Source organism: Lates calcarifer, linkage group LG23 (genome assembly GCF_001640805.2).
Source record: "Lates calcarifer isolate ASB-BC8 linkage group LG23, TLL_Latcal_v3, whole genome shotgun sequence".
Classification (NCBI taxonomy): Eukaryota; Metazoa; Chordata; class Actinopteri; family Centropomidae; genus Lates; species Lates calcarifer.
The window spans coordinates 14,569,811-14,588,346 of record NC_066855.1 but is presented as its reverse complement, the minus strand read 5'-3'; the positions used below and the strand labels follow the sequence as shown (position 1 = coordinate 14,588,346).

The 18,536-nt window shown below is 39.5% G+C and overlaps 1 protein-coding gene across 1 annotated transcript in view; it reads left to right on the top strand.

Annotated features, from left to right (window-relative positions):
• Positions 1–18,536, top strand: part of LOC108894801 (ankyrin-3-like) — a 108,675-nt gene that overhangs the window by 54,701 nt on the left and 35,438 nt on the right. Inside the window, 10 exon segments of the mRNA XM_051066325.1 lie at positions 97–198; positions 200–295; positions 721–819; positions 1,174–1,272; positions 1,505–1,603; positions 1,787–1,882; positions 2,573–2,645; positions 8,731–8,854; positions 13,121–13,223; positions 16,388–16,494. Of these exon segments, the coding sequence (XP_050922282.1) occupies positions 97–198; positions 200–295; positions 721–819; positions 1,174–1,272; positions 1,505–1,603; positions 1,787–1,882; positions 2,573–2,645; positions 8,731–8,854; positions 13,121–13,223; positions 16,388–16,494 (998 nt within the window).

Here is an 18,536-nt window from a genome sequence, read left to right as displayed (position 1 = left end):
TTTTAATTTTGTTTTATTTAAACTAACTGAGAATTAGATTCTGAGTATATTTGGAGGGAAACAAATAAACATTCTTCTCTGTATCTCTGCACCCAGAACGGTTACACACCGCTCCACATTGCAGCTAAGAAGAATCAGATGGAGATAACCACCACGTTACTGGAGTACGGCGCCTCCACCAACACGGTAACACGCCAAGGGAATCACTCCACTGCACCTCGCGGCACAGGAAGGCAACGTGGACATAGTGACGCTGCTGCTGGCACGAGACGCTCCCATTAACATGGGCAACAAGGTGAGATCCTTGTGTGAAAAGTCATTACAGATGTCTGTCTTTGTATAGGTGCATGGGTCTTACAGGTAGAAGGGATACTTAAAACGTGAAAGTAATATTTACAGTGTGTGCTATAAACTTTGTTTAATGGCCAGGGCCTTCATTTTACTTTAAAAATCACAGTGTTTTTATCCAAGACTGTTATTTACTTCTGTTGGCATCCAGTTTTTAATGTTTCCTGTCTCTTGTGATTCATCACCATAATACACAAACCTGTCATCCTGCTCTAAACAAGCTTCATTTCTTTCCTCTTGATTATATCATACTGTATTAGAAACCTTTCTAACCCTTCATCTTTTTGTGTATTTAATCGTCTCTTTGCCTCCATGTATGTAACTGTATTTAACTGTCTCTCTCTCTCTCTCTCTCTCCATCTGTGTCTTCAGTCTGGTCTGACCCCGCTCCACCTGGCTGCCCAGGAGGATAAAGTCAACGTTGCTGAGGTCTTAGTCAACCAGGGAGCTATTGTCGACCCTGAGACCAAGGTAATGATGCTTGTGTCTGCTTGAGAGCTGATGTGATTATCGTTCAAGTCACACATTAAACAAAAATTTAAATTTTTAAATATTCATCTTAATATTATCAGATGTGGGATGTTAATATTACATTATAACTTTCATGTGGAGGTTCTGCCACAACTGTTTAGTGTTTTAACATGAATGATAATATTCACATCTGGATCCAACATTTCAGAAACGTGAACATCTTCATGTTTGATGATTACTATTGGTCCTAAAACCAGCCTATAGATTCACTCCCACCAACAACTGGACTGAATTGTGGGATTACAGAGTGACAGAATATTAGTGAACAGTAATTATTTTATTTTTTGCCATCAGCTGGGATACACTCCTCTACATGTGGCCTGTCACTACGGCAACGTGAAGATGGTCAACTTCCTGCTAAAAAATCAGGCGAAGGTCAACGCTAAAACCAAGGTAACGGTTTCATGTGTGTGTGTGTGTGTGTGTGTGTGTGTGTGTGTATGTATATGTGTGTTCATTACCTTTATAGCTATGTGAAGAGTTGAGCAACTGCATATCTCTTCAAACAGTGTATATTCACTGTATGTCACTAAATGTTCAAGTCAGTGGGTGTAGCATAAATGCATTCTGCTGTTGTGTAACTGTTTCAATCTCTAACCTTCGTCTCTCTTTACCTCCTCTGCAGAACGGCTACACCCCTCTCCATCAGGCTGCACAGCAGGGACACACACACATCATCAACTTGCTGCTTCATCATGGAGCATCTCCCAACGAACTCACCGCTGTCAGTACACATGCACACAGGGAAATTTCTTGCTTGCAATCTGGCCTCTATATTAGAAAACACATCTCCACATCAAACTCTAAATATTAGCCAAGCTCGTGCTGAGAGGAAGAGTTGGTTTTATTTTCTGATACTGTTGAGTGTTTCAAACAAATGACTCACTCATTACTTTTTTTCCTCCAGAATGGGAACAGTGCTCTGTCCATTGCCCGGAGGCTCGGCTACATCTCTGTAGTTGACACACTCAAAGTGGTCACAGAGGAAACTTTGACCACTCAGGTGCGTATGTGTTTCTGCAACCAGGTCTCCAAGAAATGACATTTATGTACAGCTAGTACAGGAGTACAGGAAAGAAAAAAAAGTATACCTACAAAGTTATATGCACATATATACACACATAGCATACATGAAAAAAAAGTTATATAAAAAAGGCTTTTAGTGTGAAACAACGGCAGGAAGTGTGTCAATAGAGCAGTTTAAGGTCAGAAAAAAACAGTAAAGTAGAAGTGACTGAAATTAAGTGGTGAATGCAAACTGTTCAAATTCAGAGCAGAATGCTGAGCGTGACACAACTTTGTTTTAATGATGTGGAAGTTTGCATAATGCTGAATTCATGTCCAAGTCCAAGCCACAGAAGTTATTCAGAAAGATGACGTTTTGATCTCGGTTAGATCTTTGTCATGTTAAAAATTCTTAAAAATGGTGCTGACGAAGATCAGTTGTCTTTTTCAATAAATTTTGTTGCTTGACGTCAGCATGCAGGCGTTACTTTTTACACTAATGCTGATTTTTTGAATAGTTTTTTACCCTGTATGTGACATGTGTTTAACTAAACCCCTTTGTGATGCTGAATTTACCAGCCTTCTTTATAGTTTTCCTTTTATTTGTTCATGCTGGCTTGGGTAATTTGAATATCAGCTTTGATTTGATGATATTTGCAGTAATTATTAACTATTTTCTGTTCAACAGACGGTGACAGAGAAGCACAAGATGAATGTTCCAGAGACCATGAATGAGGTGCTTGACATGTCTGATGATGAGGGTAAGGATTCACTCTGTATCACTTTAAATCCACGCATTTGAAACAGTTCTCCCCCCCCATATGAACTGACTTCAGTCACAAAACCCTGGAGAAAGAGCCAAAACCTGTAAAATCTCAGGTTGAGTCATAATTTGGCGTTTCAGGCTGATTGCCAGGGCTCGTCTCCTCGTTGCCAAATTTTCCCTTTGTTGTCAAGGAAACAGTTATTTTGTTGCTGCTGCTGAGTAATCAGGTGAAACAGCCAATATGTTTCATTTTATTTCATCATTTGACATTTTAGTTTCAGTCATGACTATGATTTAAGCCTTTATTTCGAAAGCAATATATCCAACAAATATAAACACATAGTTTTCAATGTACATTAATCACTTTTCTTTCTTTGTCTACGATTTTGTTATTGATATCATTTTCCATATTTTTTTGGTTTCCTTTTTTCTCTAACCTTCTCCTCCATCCCAATCACACAGTCCATAAAGCCAATGTCCCCGAAATGATCTCAGAGGACTATTTATCTGATGTGGAAGAAGGTATTTTTAATTTTTCTTTGTTGTTTTATTCTTTAAATCCTCACTTCTTTTTTTCCTCTCTTCATAACTCTCTCTGCATGTCAGTCCTTTGTTCTTAACGTTCTCCATCTCTGGTTTCTCTTTCATTTTTCAGTTAACCTTATATTAGTGGTGTCAAGATTTTCATGTACTTTATTTAATTGAAAGTAGTAAAGTACCATGGGAGCTTTTAAATTGTAGCTTTTAGTGTTCTTAGTTACTTTTTCCACTGTAGTGAGTGCTTCCCCCTTCGAATCTCTCTCTCTCATGCCGTGTTGTTGTAAAGCCTCCAGAATTTTCATGCATCAAAATGCAGGGGAATATGCCTTCCTGCAGGGTTGCCATGCCAACTGTCTGCTTATGGCGTTGTGGAGCGTGTAACAGTTTTTTCTTTTCACGCCATGGAGAGTAGATTCCACACACACACACACACACACACACACACACACACTTGATCCTTTGTCTTCGGAGGCTTGTTGGTGACGCTTCCATTGTAGCTTCACACATTTGAGCCAAAGCAAACATGGTGTCAGCTGCTGGACTCTGTGCGTGTGTGTGTGCGTGCGTGTGTGTGTGTGTGTGCGTGTGTGCATGCGTGGTCTGGTTCAAAAGTGGCTGAGTCTGAACTTTTCACTCACTATCTCTAATGAGATGCAGACTGGGGAACAGGGAAAAACCAGGAGTTGATAGATAGAGATTTTACAATCAATAGCTTGTTTCATTTTCGCTTGGCTCATCCTCCCCCTCCGGTGTTTTTTTCTAAACAGTCTGCATTCATGGTAAAGAATGGTAGGCTTTCATTTTTATGTTGTCACATGCTTCTGGCTGTCTGCAGTTGCTGGTTTTTATAGCTGCTAAATGTCAGCAGCCTGCAGAACTCCATGTTTCGTCAGCACAATCTAAACAGTTTATGTTCCCACAGTGGTTACACACGTGTGTGAACAGATATTACGAAATGACCAGGTGCGCCACAGTTTCTAATGGTCAGAGACAACCTCTGCTTCTGTCATCTATATTTAATACAATATTTATGTAATATAATGGAACATACATCTCTATATAGAACTGTGGGTCTGTCCCATGAATTATACCTTAGCTCTGAATGTTTAGGTGATGTCTGCTGAGCTTGCAGTAGATGGTGAGAAAGAGAAAATGAGAATGAGACAGAAACAGAGGAAACACTCACAGGATCTTTGGGAAGTTAAGCTGGTAGAGGGTGGAGGAGGCAGGAGGAAGTTTTTTGTAGCAAACACCAACTTAGTCAATGATTCCAGAGATATAAACTCAAAGTTTGTCATAACAGATGTTATCTAGCTTTCAGCCTAATGCTCAACTGGTTCTGCAGAAAGATTTGGAGATGAGGAACTCATTTTTCTTTCTAATCTCATCTATTATACTGTAGAAAAAGTTTTTAAAAATCATGTGCCACAAAGGGCGAGCAGCTAAGAGGTGGCTGCTTTTGAATAAGTTCAGCTACTGTGTCAAAAAAAATCAAGGATTATGTTTATTGTTACTGATGAAGCATGATCAAGCACGTGTTTTTTCAGTAAACAAGGGTGTAGGTTTGTTCACAAAAGGTGAAGTGAGATAGCAAGAAGAGAAAGAGGCAACATGATTGAAAAATGTCCAATATGTAGTCATTTAGTTGAAGAGAAGGGCCTCATGTCCCAGGTGCTCCATTCATGCATAATTACAAAAATATTCAGAATATTCCAAAGGGTGAATCCAGGCTGCAAAAATCAGAGGATAAATGGTTGAAGGTGTTTTTCTGCTTTGTTTAAACAGAGATGGATGTTGGAAATATCTGCATCAGCTACTCCTGTAAGTTTGAAAAATGGCAACCTCACTGCAACTAACTCTAATAACCAGATTTAAAGTGGTACAGCTAAACTGATAGGAACTAAACTTTCCAATGGTCAGAGATGACCTCTGCTGCCTATCATTTAAATTGAATGCGTTGTTTATGCAGTATAATGTAACACAAACACATGCGCATGTTTGCCCTCGCTCTGAAGCTGTGTGCGAGTTGTTGTTTTGGTTGTAGAGCTTTAGCAGAGTGTCCACCTTTAATTTCTAATCTAAAAATACATCACGTGTAACTCTAGGCCCGCAAACACACACACACACACGTACACACACAAGCTCACATACCAGCTGAGTAACAGCAATGATTAACATCTCCAATAACACACACACAGTCCATGATCTAAATCTGGACAGTCCACAAACCCAGTGAAGTCTTTGGTGAACTGTTGTGAGAGTTTTTCCAGAGTTGTAAAGTTAATTGATATGTGGTCAGCATGGATATAAAATCTGAATCATGAGATAGCTCCAGTATTTATAATACAATAACATAGTTACAACACGTTTGCTTATATTAGAGCAAAGTTTCCCACTTGCTCTGATAATTGATCTTGTATTAAATCATCTGTTTCCAGTGTTGTTTTTAGGAGGAGAACCAAACTCAGTCCTATGTTTTCATCCTTAGTCCTTCATGGCCGTCTTTGGTTTCAGCATTTGATGTTCTAAATATAGCAACTATACCAGCACTGTTAATAAGAGGGCAGTCAGCTCATTTGTCAAATGGCATCTGATCAATATACTGTCACTAATATCATCTTATATTGATAGTTTTACATTTAGAATTGAGTCAGACTTAAGAAGAAAAAAAAATCTGACCTTTAACATATACATTTATATAAACAAAGACCTGCACTTTTACCTATATGCACTAAGATGAACAAATAATATAAAATAAACAAGAAGTTGTGCAGGAGAGGTGGGAACACAAAGCTTATTCAAAGACCTCTCCTAAAAACTCAGGACGATATAAGAAGAATTACATTAAATAAAAGTAATGAGGGATTATTAAAAAAAAGGTGATTTAAAAAAACATACATACGTATGTAGGTATGTAAGACAATTCAACAACTTGCATGAGCCATCTGTACTACTCTCATTTTCCTAAATGCAACAAAAACACAAGTGTTGGTCGCAGACACTGTTTTTAACTTCATTCAGAAATGTGCTTACGATAGATTGATACGTTTGTGGCCTAAGTTAGAAGGAGATGAGTTAAACAACTCTCATTGTGATGCAGGTGCAGTTAAATAATCATAATAATTTCTGCATAATTACTATTACAAATAAGTTAATAACTTTTGTGGTGTTGCTGTTTTGGGTAATTGAAAATTACAAATCAGCATGCAGCACCCTCAGACTACTACCTCTGCACCAAGATGAAGACGGAGCTCAGTGGTCGCCATTTTGACAGTGATGATGACTTAATCGCTGCTGTGGACTGCTTTTCTCAGACTTGCAAAGTAACTGCACGTGCATGTAGCAGGAGCACTCTGCATCATTTTATGCTGTGTTCTGATTGGCTAGTTTGTAGGTGTGAGTTGTACAGTGTTTTTTTTTTTTTTTTTTAACCTAAATTTTTGGCACTCATCACCATGGCAGAGCAATCTAGGACTCACAGTTTTGGACTGATGACACAAGATTCTACAACAAAAGATTCACAGTTTTGTTTGGGATGGGTGTATAATGGTTTTTATTCAGACAGACTGAAAACTTCCCAGAAGACTTAAAACAGCTCTGTTAGATGCTGAGAATTTTAATATTTTTGCTATGAGAAATAGTTTACACTAGTAAAGCCAGACTTGAATGCACCAGAGTCTAACAGCTGCAGTAGTAGCAATGCAAAGACAAGCAGACCAATACTGTGAGTCAACCCCGGACGGAGATGGATGCTTAGTTCTGAATTTCTGCAATCACTGCCACAGCGAGAGGTGACAAAAAAACACAAGCTGTCTGACATGTGAGTTGACTCACAGAAGCAGCTGGCAGAGTGAGTCGAAAATACAGAGATCAAAAGGAAGCAGGATGTTATGAGCTAGCATCTTGACAGCAAAGAATGTGTGCTATTTAGTAGATGGAGAGACAAATGAGCAGACAGACAGGTAGAGCAGAGGAGGAGAGAAAAGAAAAAGCAGAAATGAAATAAACAAACCAGTGCACAAACCACAAAGTATACAGTTGCAAGATCAAGATAAAGTTTAGGAGAGCTGTGAGGATATTTACTGCACTGTATATACTCCTATAATCACTGCATAGGTAGACTTTAGATGTTAGACAACTTGGTCTGAGTCACATACCCACTTACTATTTCTGTCCTGCAGTAGAGATCTAGGTGTCTGTTCAGAAACACACACACACACACACACACATACAGACACACTCACACAAACACACACACATTGGATAATCCTAGAGCAGGGTGGGTAGGCGGGAGAAAGCTGATCTGTTTGTGTGAGCGCCGGGCTGTGAAAGAGAGATAGAGTGTGTGTGCGGGAGAGAGCGACAGAGAGTTGAAGGGAGGTTACAAGTCAAAAGAAAAAGTTAGTTCGGGGTGAAATCCTGCAAACTGGACGGCCGGCAAAATGAGGTGCTTTAAAGCAGGAGGTGAGTCGCCGCTCGCTCGGGAGGGGTTCTGCTTTTCGGGGTTGAAGCTAAAATGAGAGGGGATCCCGGAGAATGGGCTGGAATGTCGCCAGATGGGGTCTGTAAAGTGTGTGTGTGTGTGTGTGAATATGTCAGAGGGAAAGTTTAAGGGGGGGGGAGGGGACAGGGATGTGTGGGGTGGTGGTGGTGGTGGTGTGGTCTCCGGTGCTTTGTGGTTGCTGGAATGCCTTCCTTTTCTTTCCCTTCATTTCTCCGCCTGCATGCACTTGCTCCCCCCCCCCACCCCCCTTTTTTAACTCCTCCTCTTCTTCCTTCTCTCTTTCAACTCTGTGGTCACCAGTTCATCAGTAGGCTACAGTACATCTGAGGGGGAATAACATGCCGCTAACTGTATTCCTACTAGGCCTGTAATGTATGTTTCAACTCTTTAACCGCTTGCTTTACAGTGTGAATGATTTGTTTGTTGAGATGACACCGAGCTCTTCTGTTTTTATTCACTTTTACTGGAAACTTTGTCCTGTTGTCAGTGAAACCTGCTCTAAAGCTACAATAACTTAACTTTATTTATACCGTAAACTGCTTTTATTGCTGTTACTGTTAACTCACTAAGCTAACCACAGGTAAAAAGTGATTGACAGCAGCACTGTTTGTCGTTTGCAAGCCTAACCGGTCACTGTTGACACTGTTTTGTCATCGGGGGGGACTGAGACAAAAAGCTTTTTAGTGACAGCAAGACTTTTGTTTGTGTGTGTTTGTTGGACTACAGCTGAACTGGAAAACGGCCTCTGGGCAGAGGCTGCATTGATCTGTCGGTCTAAAAGAGCTTCTCTGTAATGGTCTCCATAGACGACACTCACTGGAGCCATTCATAGAATTTCCCACTTTTACACCAGGTGGTCAAGCCAGACTGCCACAGCTAAGTCTTGAAGCAGGACAGTAGATATTGAGTGAGGGGAGAGTATTAATCACTCATTCTCTGTACACTTCTGCAAAGTTCTGGTCACATACACCTGGAAAGACAACTTCTGCTTTCTTTTTGTAACCTTTCTTCTGCCCTGTGTGTTTCAAACCTCTAGGTGACGATGCAATGACGGGGGACACAGACAAATATCTGGCCCCCCAGGACCTGCGGGAGCTGGGGGACGACTCTCTCCCTCAGGAGGGCTACATGGGCTTCAGTGTTGGTGCACGGTCACAGAGGTAAGACACGCTAAGACACAACCCAGCCCATAATCAGTGTTATGACTGTCTACAAGTTTGTTAATGTACATTTAGCATTTTAATATCATGTTATAACATAAGTTACAGCTGTCATGAATTAGAAGATTATAAGTGATCTGTGAGATATGTTATGGCCCGGTCACACCAGCATTTATAACTGTAATATTTCAAACTAAAACTGAAAAAGAGGAAGCTGCCGTAGCTGTAGTGTTGTACTATCAGCTTTTATTTATTTATTTAACAAAATCTAGTGAAAGTTAACAAGCATGCTAGCTCCTCCTCTACATTCCCACTGTTGTTGCCTTTGTTTGTGATTATTTATATTAAGGTATTACCGTTATTTCCATAGATACATAGACATGTGGCAGAGTTACTTTTAAAGCTCCAAGAAACACAATGATTCCTTGATAATGTCGTCCAGTGGTTAATAGGATGGCAGGGTAATAGTGTAGGCACATGAACTAGTCTGTGTCTCATGATCTAAAAACCACATTCCCACACAAACAGGGCAGAAGGTTTTATAGCACTCTGACATGAAGTTGTTTTAAGTTGTTTGAAGTGTTGAAGTCTCATTATCCAGATAAAACCAAGAAGTAGTACCATGACAATGAGGCCTTACATTATTCTGTCCCCTGACCACACACACAAATACACATTTTCCCCTCACCAGTGGGAGGTCATAGTTCACTCTCTGTAGCTGTTGAACTTTTTGCTCGCACGAAAATATTGACACTTGTGCAGCGCGCTGAAGAGGGAGGTGGTTATTGAATATCTGAGGAGTGACACACATGGACACTGAGCCACAGGAAATTAGAAACATGTTCGATTGCATGGCCTTGAGCAGTGGGTTAGATCAACACACACTGTTTGAATGGGAGGGGATGTGTGAATGTTATGGGTAACCCAAGGCAAGAACTGGTTTAACAGATTTCTGCTCTCCTGCAGGGATAGGTTCAAATTATTTCCAGTTTAAGTCAATTTAGGAAGGAAATTATCTACAAAAATATCAAAAACTGAACATCCTTTTATAGGTTATTATATCCATTCTAATTATTTTTGCTGATCAATTGATGAATTTAAACAAAACAGCAGTTACGTCATGTTTGTTCTTTGGTTTTTCACATGCATAACCAATAGAGTTGTGAGGAGGGAGGAGCTGCAGCCTGTGGAAGCACTTTTACCACAGTAAAGACTCATTTTAAAGTTTTCCTTTAATGATATCTTCAACTTAGAAACACATGAGGCTCCTGGGTAATTTGATTATACTCTAGGCTTGTGTTATGGCCATCAATGGAACTATTTCAACTTTATTCTTGAGATATTGTGTGTTTCTCTGTCAGTTTGATATGGAAAATGACTCTGAAGACTACAATACCCATGAGTCTCAGCTGTAAAGAAGCCAGAAAGAGATGTGTAGCAAATTCAGATTATTTTATGGATCAAATTACTATGTAAGCGTCTCGCGGGTGCACATAGAGGAGCGTAGCAGCTAGAGGCAAATATCTAAGCAGCAGGAGTTGGTAGAGACCAAAGCAGAGCTAAGGAGGATGAATACTGGTCTTAATTTGTCAGGCAGACAGAGACATGACTCCAAGCGAATGCTAATGTTGCTCCATATTTGCTGACAGTATACAGTGAGGATGCCAGGCAGGATGACAGTCAGTCAGTCGGTCAGTCAGCAGCATCTGCTATCACTCTACCAGCCTGCATCTTTTCTCCTCTCTGCATCTCTCTGTCCGCTCCTCTGTTTGTTCATGATCTTTTATTCTCTCCTCATGTCCGTTCTTAATGTTAGTCCCAAAGTCAGGTAAGGCTGAAGGCATGAAGAGGCCTCCCTGCACCACTTCCCCCACCACCACCTCCCCACCTCTCCCATCTCACACCTTTCCCTCCCCCCTACACCTCCCACACCCCCAGACCCCAGTCGCTATCAATATCATGACTTTGTGGTCCAATGTAACACATATTTACTGAGTATGTTTGACTACTAACTTGATGATTTTGAGCATTTTTTATGTTGTGTTTAACACTGTTGTATGTTGACATCAGACACTGTGTTGTGTACTGTGGTTCACTTGTGGGATCTTTGTCCAGTTTCTTTCTTTCAGTTTAAAAAAGCTCAGCTGGATTCAACAGCCTGTTGTGTTTGCTTTGTGTTTGACTGTATCATTTATGCCTGGGTCTTTGTGGGGTTTGCCACAAAGGTGGAGCTTTGCCTTTTGCATCATTTTGGTTTTCTGTGTGGGGTCATCGAGCTTCCAGGGACCTGAACTGATATATCTGGAGGCAATAGGGATGCTATTGCCTTCATCAGTTTAGTGTCATATATAGTTTATGACAAAGAATGGACAGTGCAAAATAATCTAATCTCTCTGTGCTTTGTGTCGAGCACTGTTACTCTGGAGAAGGATATATACTTTTAATACAAGAACACGTGGTTTCACGTGTTCAAAAAGTACAGTTTTAATAGTGGAAATACTTTTAAAAACTTTATTTATAATACAAGAAAACAAAAAGTAACATCATACATATAGTTACAAAAATATACACAAAGAATCAGGAACAGTTTGACTGTAAAGGAAGTGGAAAAGTGCAAATACTTGTTACTAAGTCATTCACTGCTTGTTGCTCATGTTTATCCCAGTTGAACTTAACGACTGTTTGACCACTATCCTTTTCAAAGTATTCTAATCTAATCTTAGATGGCCCCTCAGCACGAAGAAAGAAAGCACAAGCACAAGGGAAAACAGGTTTCAAATCCAGATATGCCACAAATATGTCAACATATGCAAAAACTAAACTAAACAGACTTTTTAGAGGAAGAAATTGAATTGACAGTGAGGGTAGCAACAGATAGACCTGTTGTGCAATCTGTAAAATATATATCTGCGCTGCCTCTGTTTATTTCTGTGTACACACATACAATTTTTATTGGAGTCTGGTGGTATATCTCCACATATCAGAATCCCAAAGTCCACAGAAGCAGCTCTGTAATTAAACTGTCCAATAAAACATGTATTTCTTATGTATTTAGCTTTACCTTCAAACAAACTGAAGAAATATTATGTTTCAACCCTGAGACCACATTTTATCCTCAGAAAAGTAGCAGGACTAATGGTAAATTAACATTCTGAGAAAGGACTGCTCTCCCTGGGACTGGTCATCTTGAGGTCCAGTTATTATCCTGATAATAGGATGAAAACAATTTTGTTGCAACCACAGCCGCTCTCAGCTTCCATAGCTTTGTCATGTCAGAATTAGAGTGCTTTTCCCATGTTGTGCTGCACAGCACTTCCTCTGAGTATAGACTAATTGGTTCATGTCGTTTTACTTGTGCAGAGCAAATAGCTCTGCAGTAATTGTGGATGATGTTGCAGGCAAACATTCATCACATGTCACTGCTGAGGAATGTTCTTTATTTGCCTCATAAAAGTTTTTCCCAACATGCCATCGCAAACAACATCACAGAGTACAGTCACTGAAGAATGCACTGGGACAGAAACTTAAGCCTTTTAACAATCTACACTTTAATGTGGATTTATGGCCAAGACATGAGTGTGAGATAAAATTGAATCAGTTAAATATCTGCAAATCATTTCATCATGAGTGCCAATGCGAACTTCCTGTCCTAGTGCTGTGTCCATTGTCCATCATACAGTAATCTGCTTAACGTTCATAAGCTACCCTGCTTCACTCAGGCTTTTAGGGCATTCAGACTGTGTGCTGGCTTGGTGTGAGTAGCCCAGTTGAAGAAGCTGAAGGAGCTATAATTGTCAGAATAAGCATAGACAATGTACTAAGTAGTGGGGTTTTTTTGCACTACATTCATCACCACAAAAAGTATTATTTGGAAAATCAGCCAGCACTGATGTACAACTGGCTAGATTTTTGCAGTTCCTTAAGATGTTTTTTGTTGTCTCAGACAAATTAGTAGGCTCTACACCAGTTATTTCTTTCTATTGTTGGATTTTGTTTTGAATTCCCTCCTCAGAAAGGTTCTCTCTTGCCTTGTTGTTGTTGTTGTCACTGGTAGCATAACGGTCAGGTTCCTGGAAGCTGCATGCATTTAATGTGTTTTTGTTTGTTTTTTCTGTTCACTTTCATACCTTCTACCCACCCACCCCACCTACCCCCTTACGCCCTCACCCCTCCCACCCTCCTCACCTCCCCTCCTCCCTCACCTCCCTCTCCATCATTGTGACTGTTGTCTTGGTAATCCGTGACTGCTACGGCAACCACACCAAGCCTGCGTTCCTTCAGTTCTGATAGGTCCAACACGCTGAACCGGAGCTCGTTCACTCGGGACAGCATGATGATAGAGGAGATGCTCGCACCCAATAAGGAGATGGTATGTACACTGACTGGACGTATAGCTATTTAAAGGTGCCTGCGCTTTGTTTCTTTTTGTCTCTCTGTGTCTGTATTTCTCTCTCTGTCTCAGTCAGTAATCTGCAGGTCATTAACTTCACAAGAGACACAGTTCTGTCTCCAAAATGTGCCGAGCTGTCTTGGTGCTGTGCCAGGCTGTTCACCAATCCTCTTACACCTGAGTTGGTGCTGACATAAAGACGACCAATCCCGTTACATTTTACTGAAAGAGGAAATGAGATTAGTGGTTAGCACTGCTATCTAAGAAGGATTACTGTGATGGCCCACTTACTTAAAGGATGCAGCAAAATGGCACTTAAGGTAACAGAGTAATTCAGGTGAAACGATCCAAAAGACAACGTGACTCTTTTACCACCAAATCCCCCATCAGTGGACTTAACACAAGTGACATTACAAATACATTATTTTTTACTATAAATGACAGGATATATATGTATATTCTCAGTTTATAAGTATCTTTGGATATACATTATCAGTTTAAGATTTAAAATGTAGCAGCTGGAGTTGCTTGCATAGATAGTGACTGAGATGCACCTCAGTTACTTAAACTGTATTAGCACCAAATATGGGTCACTGGATCACCTGGTTTGCCTCTCAGACAGATAGAGATGTGCCCAGAATTAGAAGCACAAGATAAGTTTAGCCGTTTGTGTGGACAGGGCTGGTATTTTTTGAAAAATGTCAGTATTGTTGATAATAAAAAACCCAAGTTTATTTCTGTGTTTTATTTATTTATTTATTTTTATTTACTAGAATAAAGAGCTGCAGTAAGTTGATTAATCAATTAGTCAATTAACAGAGTAACTATTTGAATAATTTTTCTAGCAGAAAACATTTTAGTGTCTCAGGTTCTCAATGCAACTAGTAGCATCTTTGATTACACCCTCCTAACTGGTAAATGTCTTTCTGTGAAGATCCATGCACCCAAGCCCAGAGAGCCCTGATGATCACCAGGGTGATAGACTTCTCCTCCAGAGTCATAGAAGACAGAGTGGAGTCCCCCTTTAAAGTTGATCATTAGTGCCTCTAAGGGATAAATATATTGAGCATTTCCCAGTTTAAAAGCAATGAGACAGTGAACTTTGTTTGGTCTAAGTATGTGTCTGAGTTGTGTTTCTAAACATGAACTGTTGTTAAAAGGAGTTTGGACATGCTCTGCTATGCGTGACATTTTTTTGCAAATGTATAACAACCAGTTGAACAACAGTGAGACACACTGTGCTGTAATTTGAAAGAAAGCCTCAGAGTAGCATGATTATATGATATGTGAATGTAGCAGCTGCTAAAAAAACAACTTGTCTCCTCTCGTGCTGCTCCAGATCCTCTGTAAGGAAAAGTCTTTCATTGTAGAGCAACACAATAAGGTAGAAGTCATCATGCACTCCGTCCATCAGTGCATGTGAGAATATGTCTGTCAGAGTTTGTTATCATTCATTATATTTATTATCATATTGTTTTCCAGTTCAGTTATGTTCACTTGTTACCATGCTTATCTCATATCAGAGCATGTACTGTATATGTTCATCATTTTTCAAACATTGTAATACAGTGGGCTGATATTTCCTTTTCCATCTCATTTGTGCATGCACAAAATATCTCTACTAAGCTGTTTACATGGCTAATGAAAATGATATTCCACTAATAATCCCCTTTATATAAAGCCTGGCATACTCCAATTACTTCTACATACTACAATTGACGTAAAACATGAGATATGCCCTACAGGTACACCCTTTCTAACTTTTTAAAACATCCAGTTCTTTTCACAAATGTTTTTCTCCTTATGGTAAACAAGCAAGAGGCCGTGTGTTGCAAACCACCATAAAAACCTCAGTTGAGATGCATGTTCCAAATGTGCTGTATACATGTCTAAAGATTGATCCTTAAAACCAGAATGATATTGGTATACGTTACACGTTTTAATTGGAAAATGCTAAATTGGGACAAAGGACAAATTTGGAATATCCAAATGGATTATGTTGTTTACATGACTTGTACCAGATTCTGAATATGAACAATATTTTAGTATATTATAGTAGTATAGTGGAATATTATTGTGCATGTAAATGTCCTGTATGTTCCACTCTATGTGATCCCACAGTGCAATTAGTGTGGAATACATTTGGTCAATATACAAGTACTCTTTACTCAGTAAAACTTTACTTTGTAAACAGACTGTTTAAAAAAATACTTGAAAGTGTTTGACCTAAGATTTTTTGTAGAGTGGTTATTTTATTATTCTCCTCGTGTCAGCAAACTGTGTCTCTGTTAACATATCAGAGCCCAGTCTGGAATGGAAATATTGCCTCTATGTGATGATGATGCATGACCATGTCAAAACAACAAATGTGATCATACAGTGATTGTATCTATCTGCTGTGAACATTGCAGTGCTTCTTTTTTTCTTTCTTTCCTTCTTTTGTGGCATCTGATGTTGGTTCCTGTCTTTCATTACATCTTCAAAGCAGTGATTTTTCTTTTGAAAGATGATTATCCTGTTTATGTTTTGCTTTCTTTGCTGACATCCTGAATTTCATTAACATGTTTTTAATAGTCCATGTCTTAGTGTCATTTTTATGATGGTTTTTTTTTTTTCAAACTTTTGATGGCTGCTGCAGTCTCCTAAGTGCAGAAATAATTTTATGACTCAGCCATAAATCCTGCCGAATTGTACTAGTGGTGAAGCCCTCCATCCCCACTAGAGGTGTAATTTGAAATGAGCCATACAGTAACTGGGATGCTCTCTAATTATATATCATAGATCATTGTTAGTCCTTAATGGGAAACACAGCGACCTGTTTGCTAAAAAGACAAGGCCACAAAACCTTTAAAGCTAAAAACTTTAACTTCTACAAGAATTATGTGTCATTATTTGTGTGCTCATCATGGATTTTAATTTCTGCCATCTGGAAAATTTAGAAGATGGATTTGTGGGATGTAACATTTTGACATTTAATTTAAGTGCATGACTTCTTGAAAAAATCTTTTTGGTGTTTCTTCACATGTTGGAGTATCATTCTGTCACCATCTTCTTGTGCACACACAGGATTCCCTCAAAAAACACTTGTGCACTCACACATGCTTTTTATACCTTTACAACAACCTTTGTTGTCTCCCCTACAGCATTTGGCAGTGGCTAAGGACTTTGACAGTGAATCTCTGAGGAGGTACAGCTGGACAGCAGATGCACTGGATAATGTCAACCTCGTGTCTTCACCTATACACTCTGGGTAAGCGTATCTGAAAGGATGCGTGGATGAAAAAAACTATGTCTGTGTCAACAATGTTTCAGCTTTTAGATAAAAAGGAGGTAGGATGGATACAAGACAAGTGTTTGTCTTTGTTTCCACCTTCCTGTTTTCTATTCTACATCTGTCGATCTGCTGATTCTCTCTTTCTCATTTTGTTTCCCCTCGAGAAAACAGCTCCTACCTGTGGCAGTTTCTCTTCACCCTCTCTGATTGTCTGTTCCTTTCAGATTGTAAAGCTTATCTGTTTGCAAAAGTTACACTTCCATGATGACAAAATGGTAAAAACATGAGTACTGGGCAAAAGTTTTAGGTACTAAAAAGTGAGTTGCAGGACTGTTTAGTCTTCTTGTCACTGAAGAGAAGAATCTAAACATCTTAAGTGCCTAAAACCTTTGCACAGCACTGTATGTTCTTAGATGCCGCTCAAGACTACTGCTAGTGAGAGAGCGAGAGAAAACTGACTTTAGTTTCTCTCTCAGTATAACCAAATCCAAAAATCTGACCTGTGCTTATCTGATGCTAAAGGTCAGGTAAATTATTAGCCTTGCAGCAGCCGACCCATCTGTAGCTCACCTAATTGTGGAAATGAAGAAGCTTCAACTTAAAGCAAAAGGCAGAGATTTTGACGAGAAGATTGATACCACATTCATGTCTGCCTGGTAAATAAGGAAATGAAGCTACAGCCAGGAGCCAGTTAGCTTAGCTTAGCACAAAGACAAGGGGAAACAAGGGGAAACTGCCAGCTCACTAATTAAGTTCAGCAGCCTTGATGCTAAGCTAAGCTAATCAGCTGCTGGTTTTAGCCTTACATTTAGTGTACAGAAATGAGAGTGGCATCAATTTCCTTTTCTCTTAACTCTCTGCCAAAGGGTCTTTCCCAAAATGTTAAACTACTCTTTTAAAGGACTCCTAGGTAATCATCTTCTCTGGTATTTTCAATGACAAAGCTCTGTTGTTGACCTGTCACTCCTGCGTTGCTTTGTCGTCCATCCTGCAGTTTTTCCTCTCCGCTCCCGCAGTACGACAGCAGGTGATTGACTGTGATTGGTTGCCCTCTTTTTTTTTTATCGCCACCACTTCCTTGTTCTTGGTGACATCGCACCCTCCCCTCTCTGTTCACTCATAACATCGGTGTTTGCCCTCCTCACACATGACCCGTGTTGTTACAGTTTTTGTGTTTATTCTGAAATCTTTCGTGAGTCTCTAACTGATCTGAATGAATTTATGTTGCAAGATCTGGCAGAATGACATTTGGACCTGAATGTTTTTACACTTTCCACCAGCAATTTCTATTCTTTTACAGATCAGTTAAAATGGATTCAAACAGTCACGAATAAGCAGCCAGTTAAAAACATACCTGTTCTGGATGAAAATATTGCAACAGGTCACATTAAGTTTCAGTTTGTGTGTCTTATAGTCTGTGAGTGAATCTTTATTTTTGCTCTAGACTTAGTCAGACTTTTTAAAGGAAGAATTCAGGCACTCTTTGCTCAGCACCTACATACAAACTAACATCACATCTCAGTTACCAGATTGCATGGTGTGAATCTGTGTGTGTGAGTTATGTGATTTCCTGCTTTGCATTAAAGATGAGTTACAAACAGATTTACGTTACCTTCTAATATGGGTAAAATACAGGAAATACTGGAGGCTCCTGTGTTGGCATCTTGGCTGTGTAATTCATATGTCATCCACACAAAATAATAAAGCATTTAATCTATTTTTTATAGGTTTACTGAATTATGGAATAACATTTATTTAAGAATATCCATTTCCTTCGAAGTGGATGTAGAAAAATTGTGACATCTGCTTGACAAAGTTGTTGTTGTGTATTTTTTCCAACTCATGCCACCGCAGTCATAGCCAACACAGAAAACTCCTTCACATACTGTATCTCTTCTTCCTTCTTTCTTTATCTCTCTTCTCTTGTGCTCACACTGTGTGTGTTTTGAGGATCACAGCATGGGAAGCGATCACCTCAACTAAAGCTCCTCTCTCTTCATCAATACAGCTTTTAAACT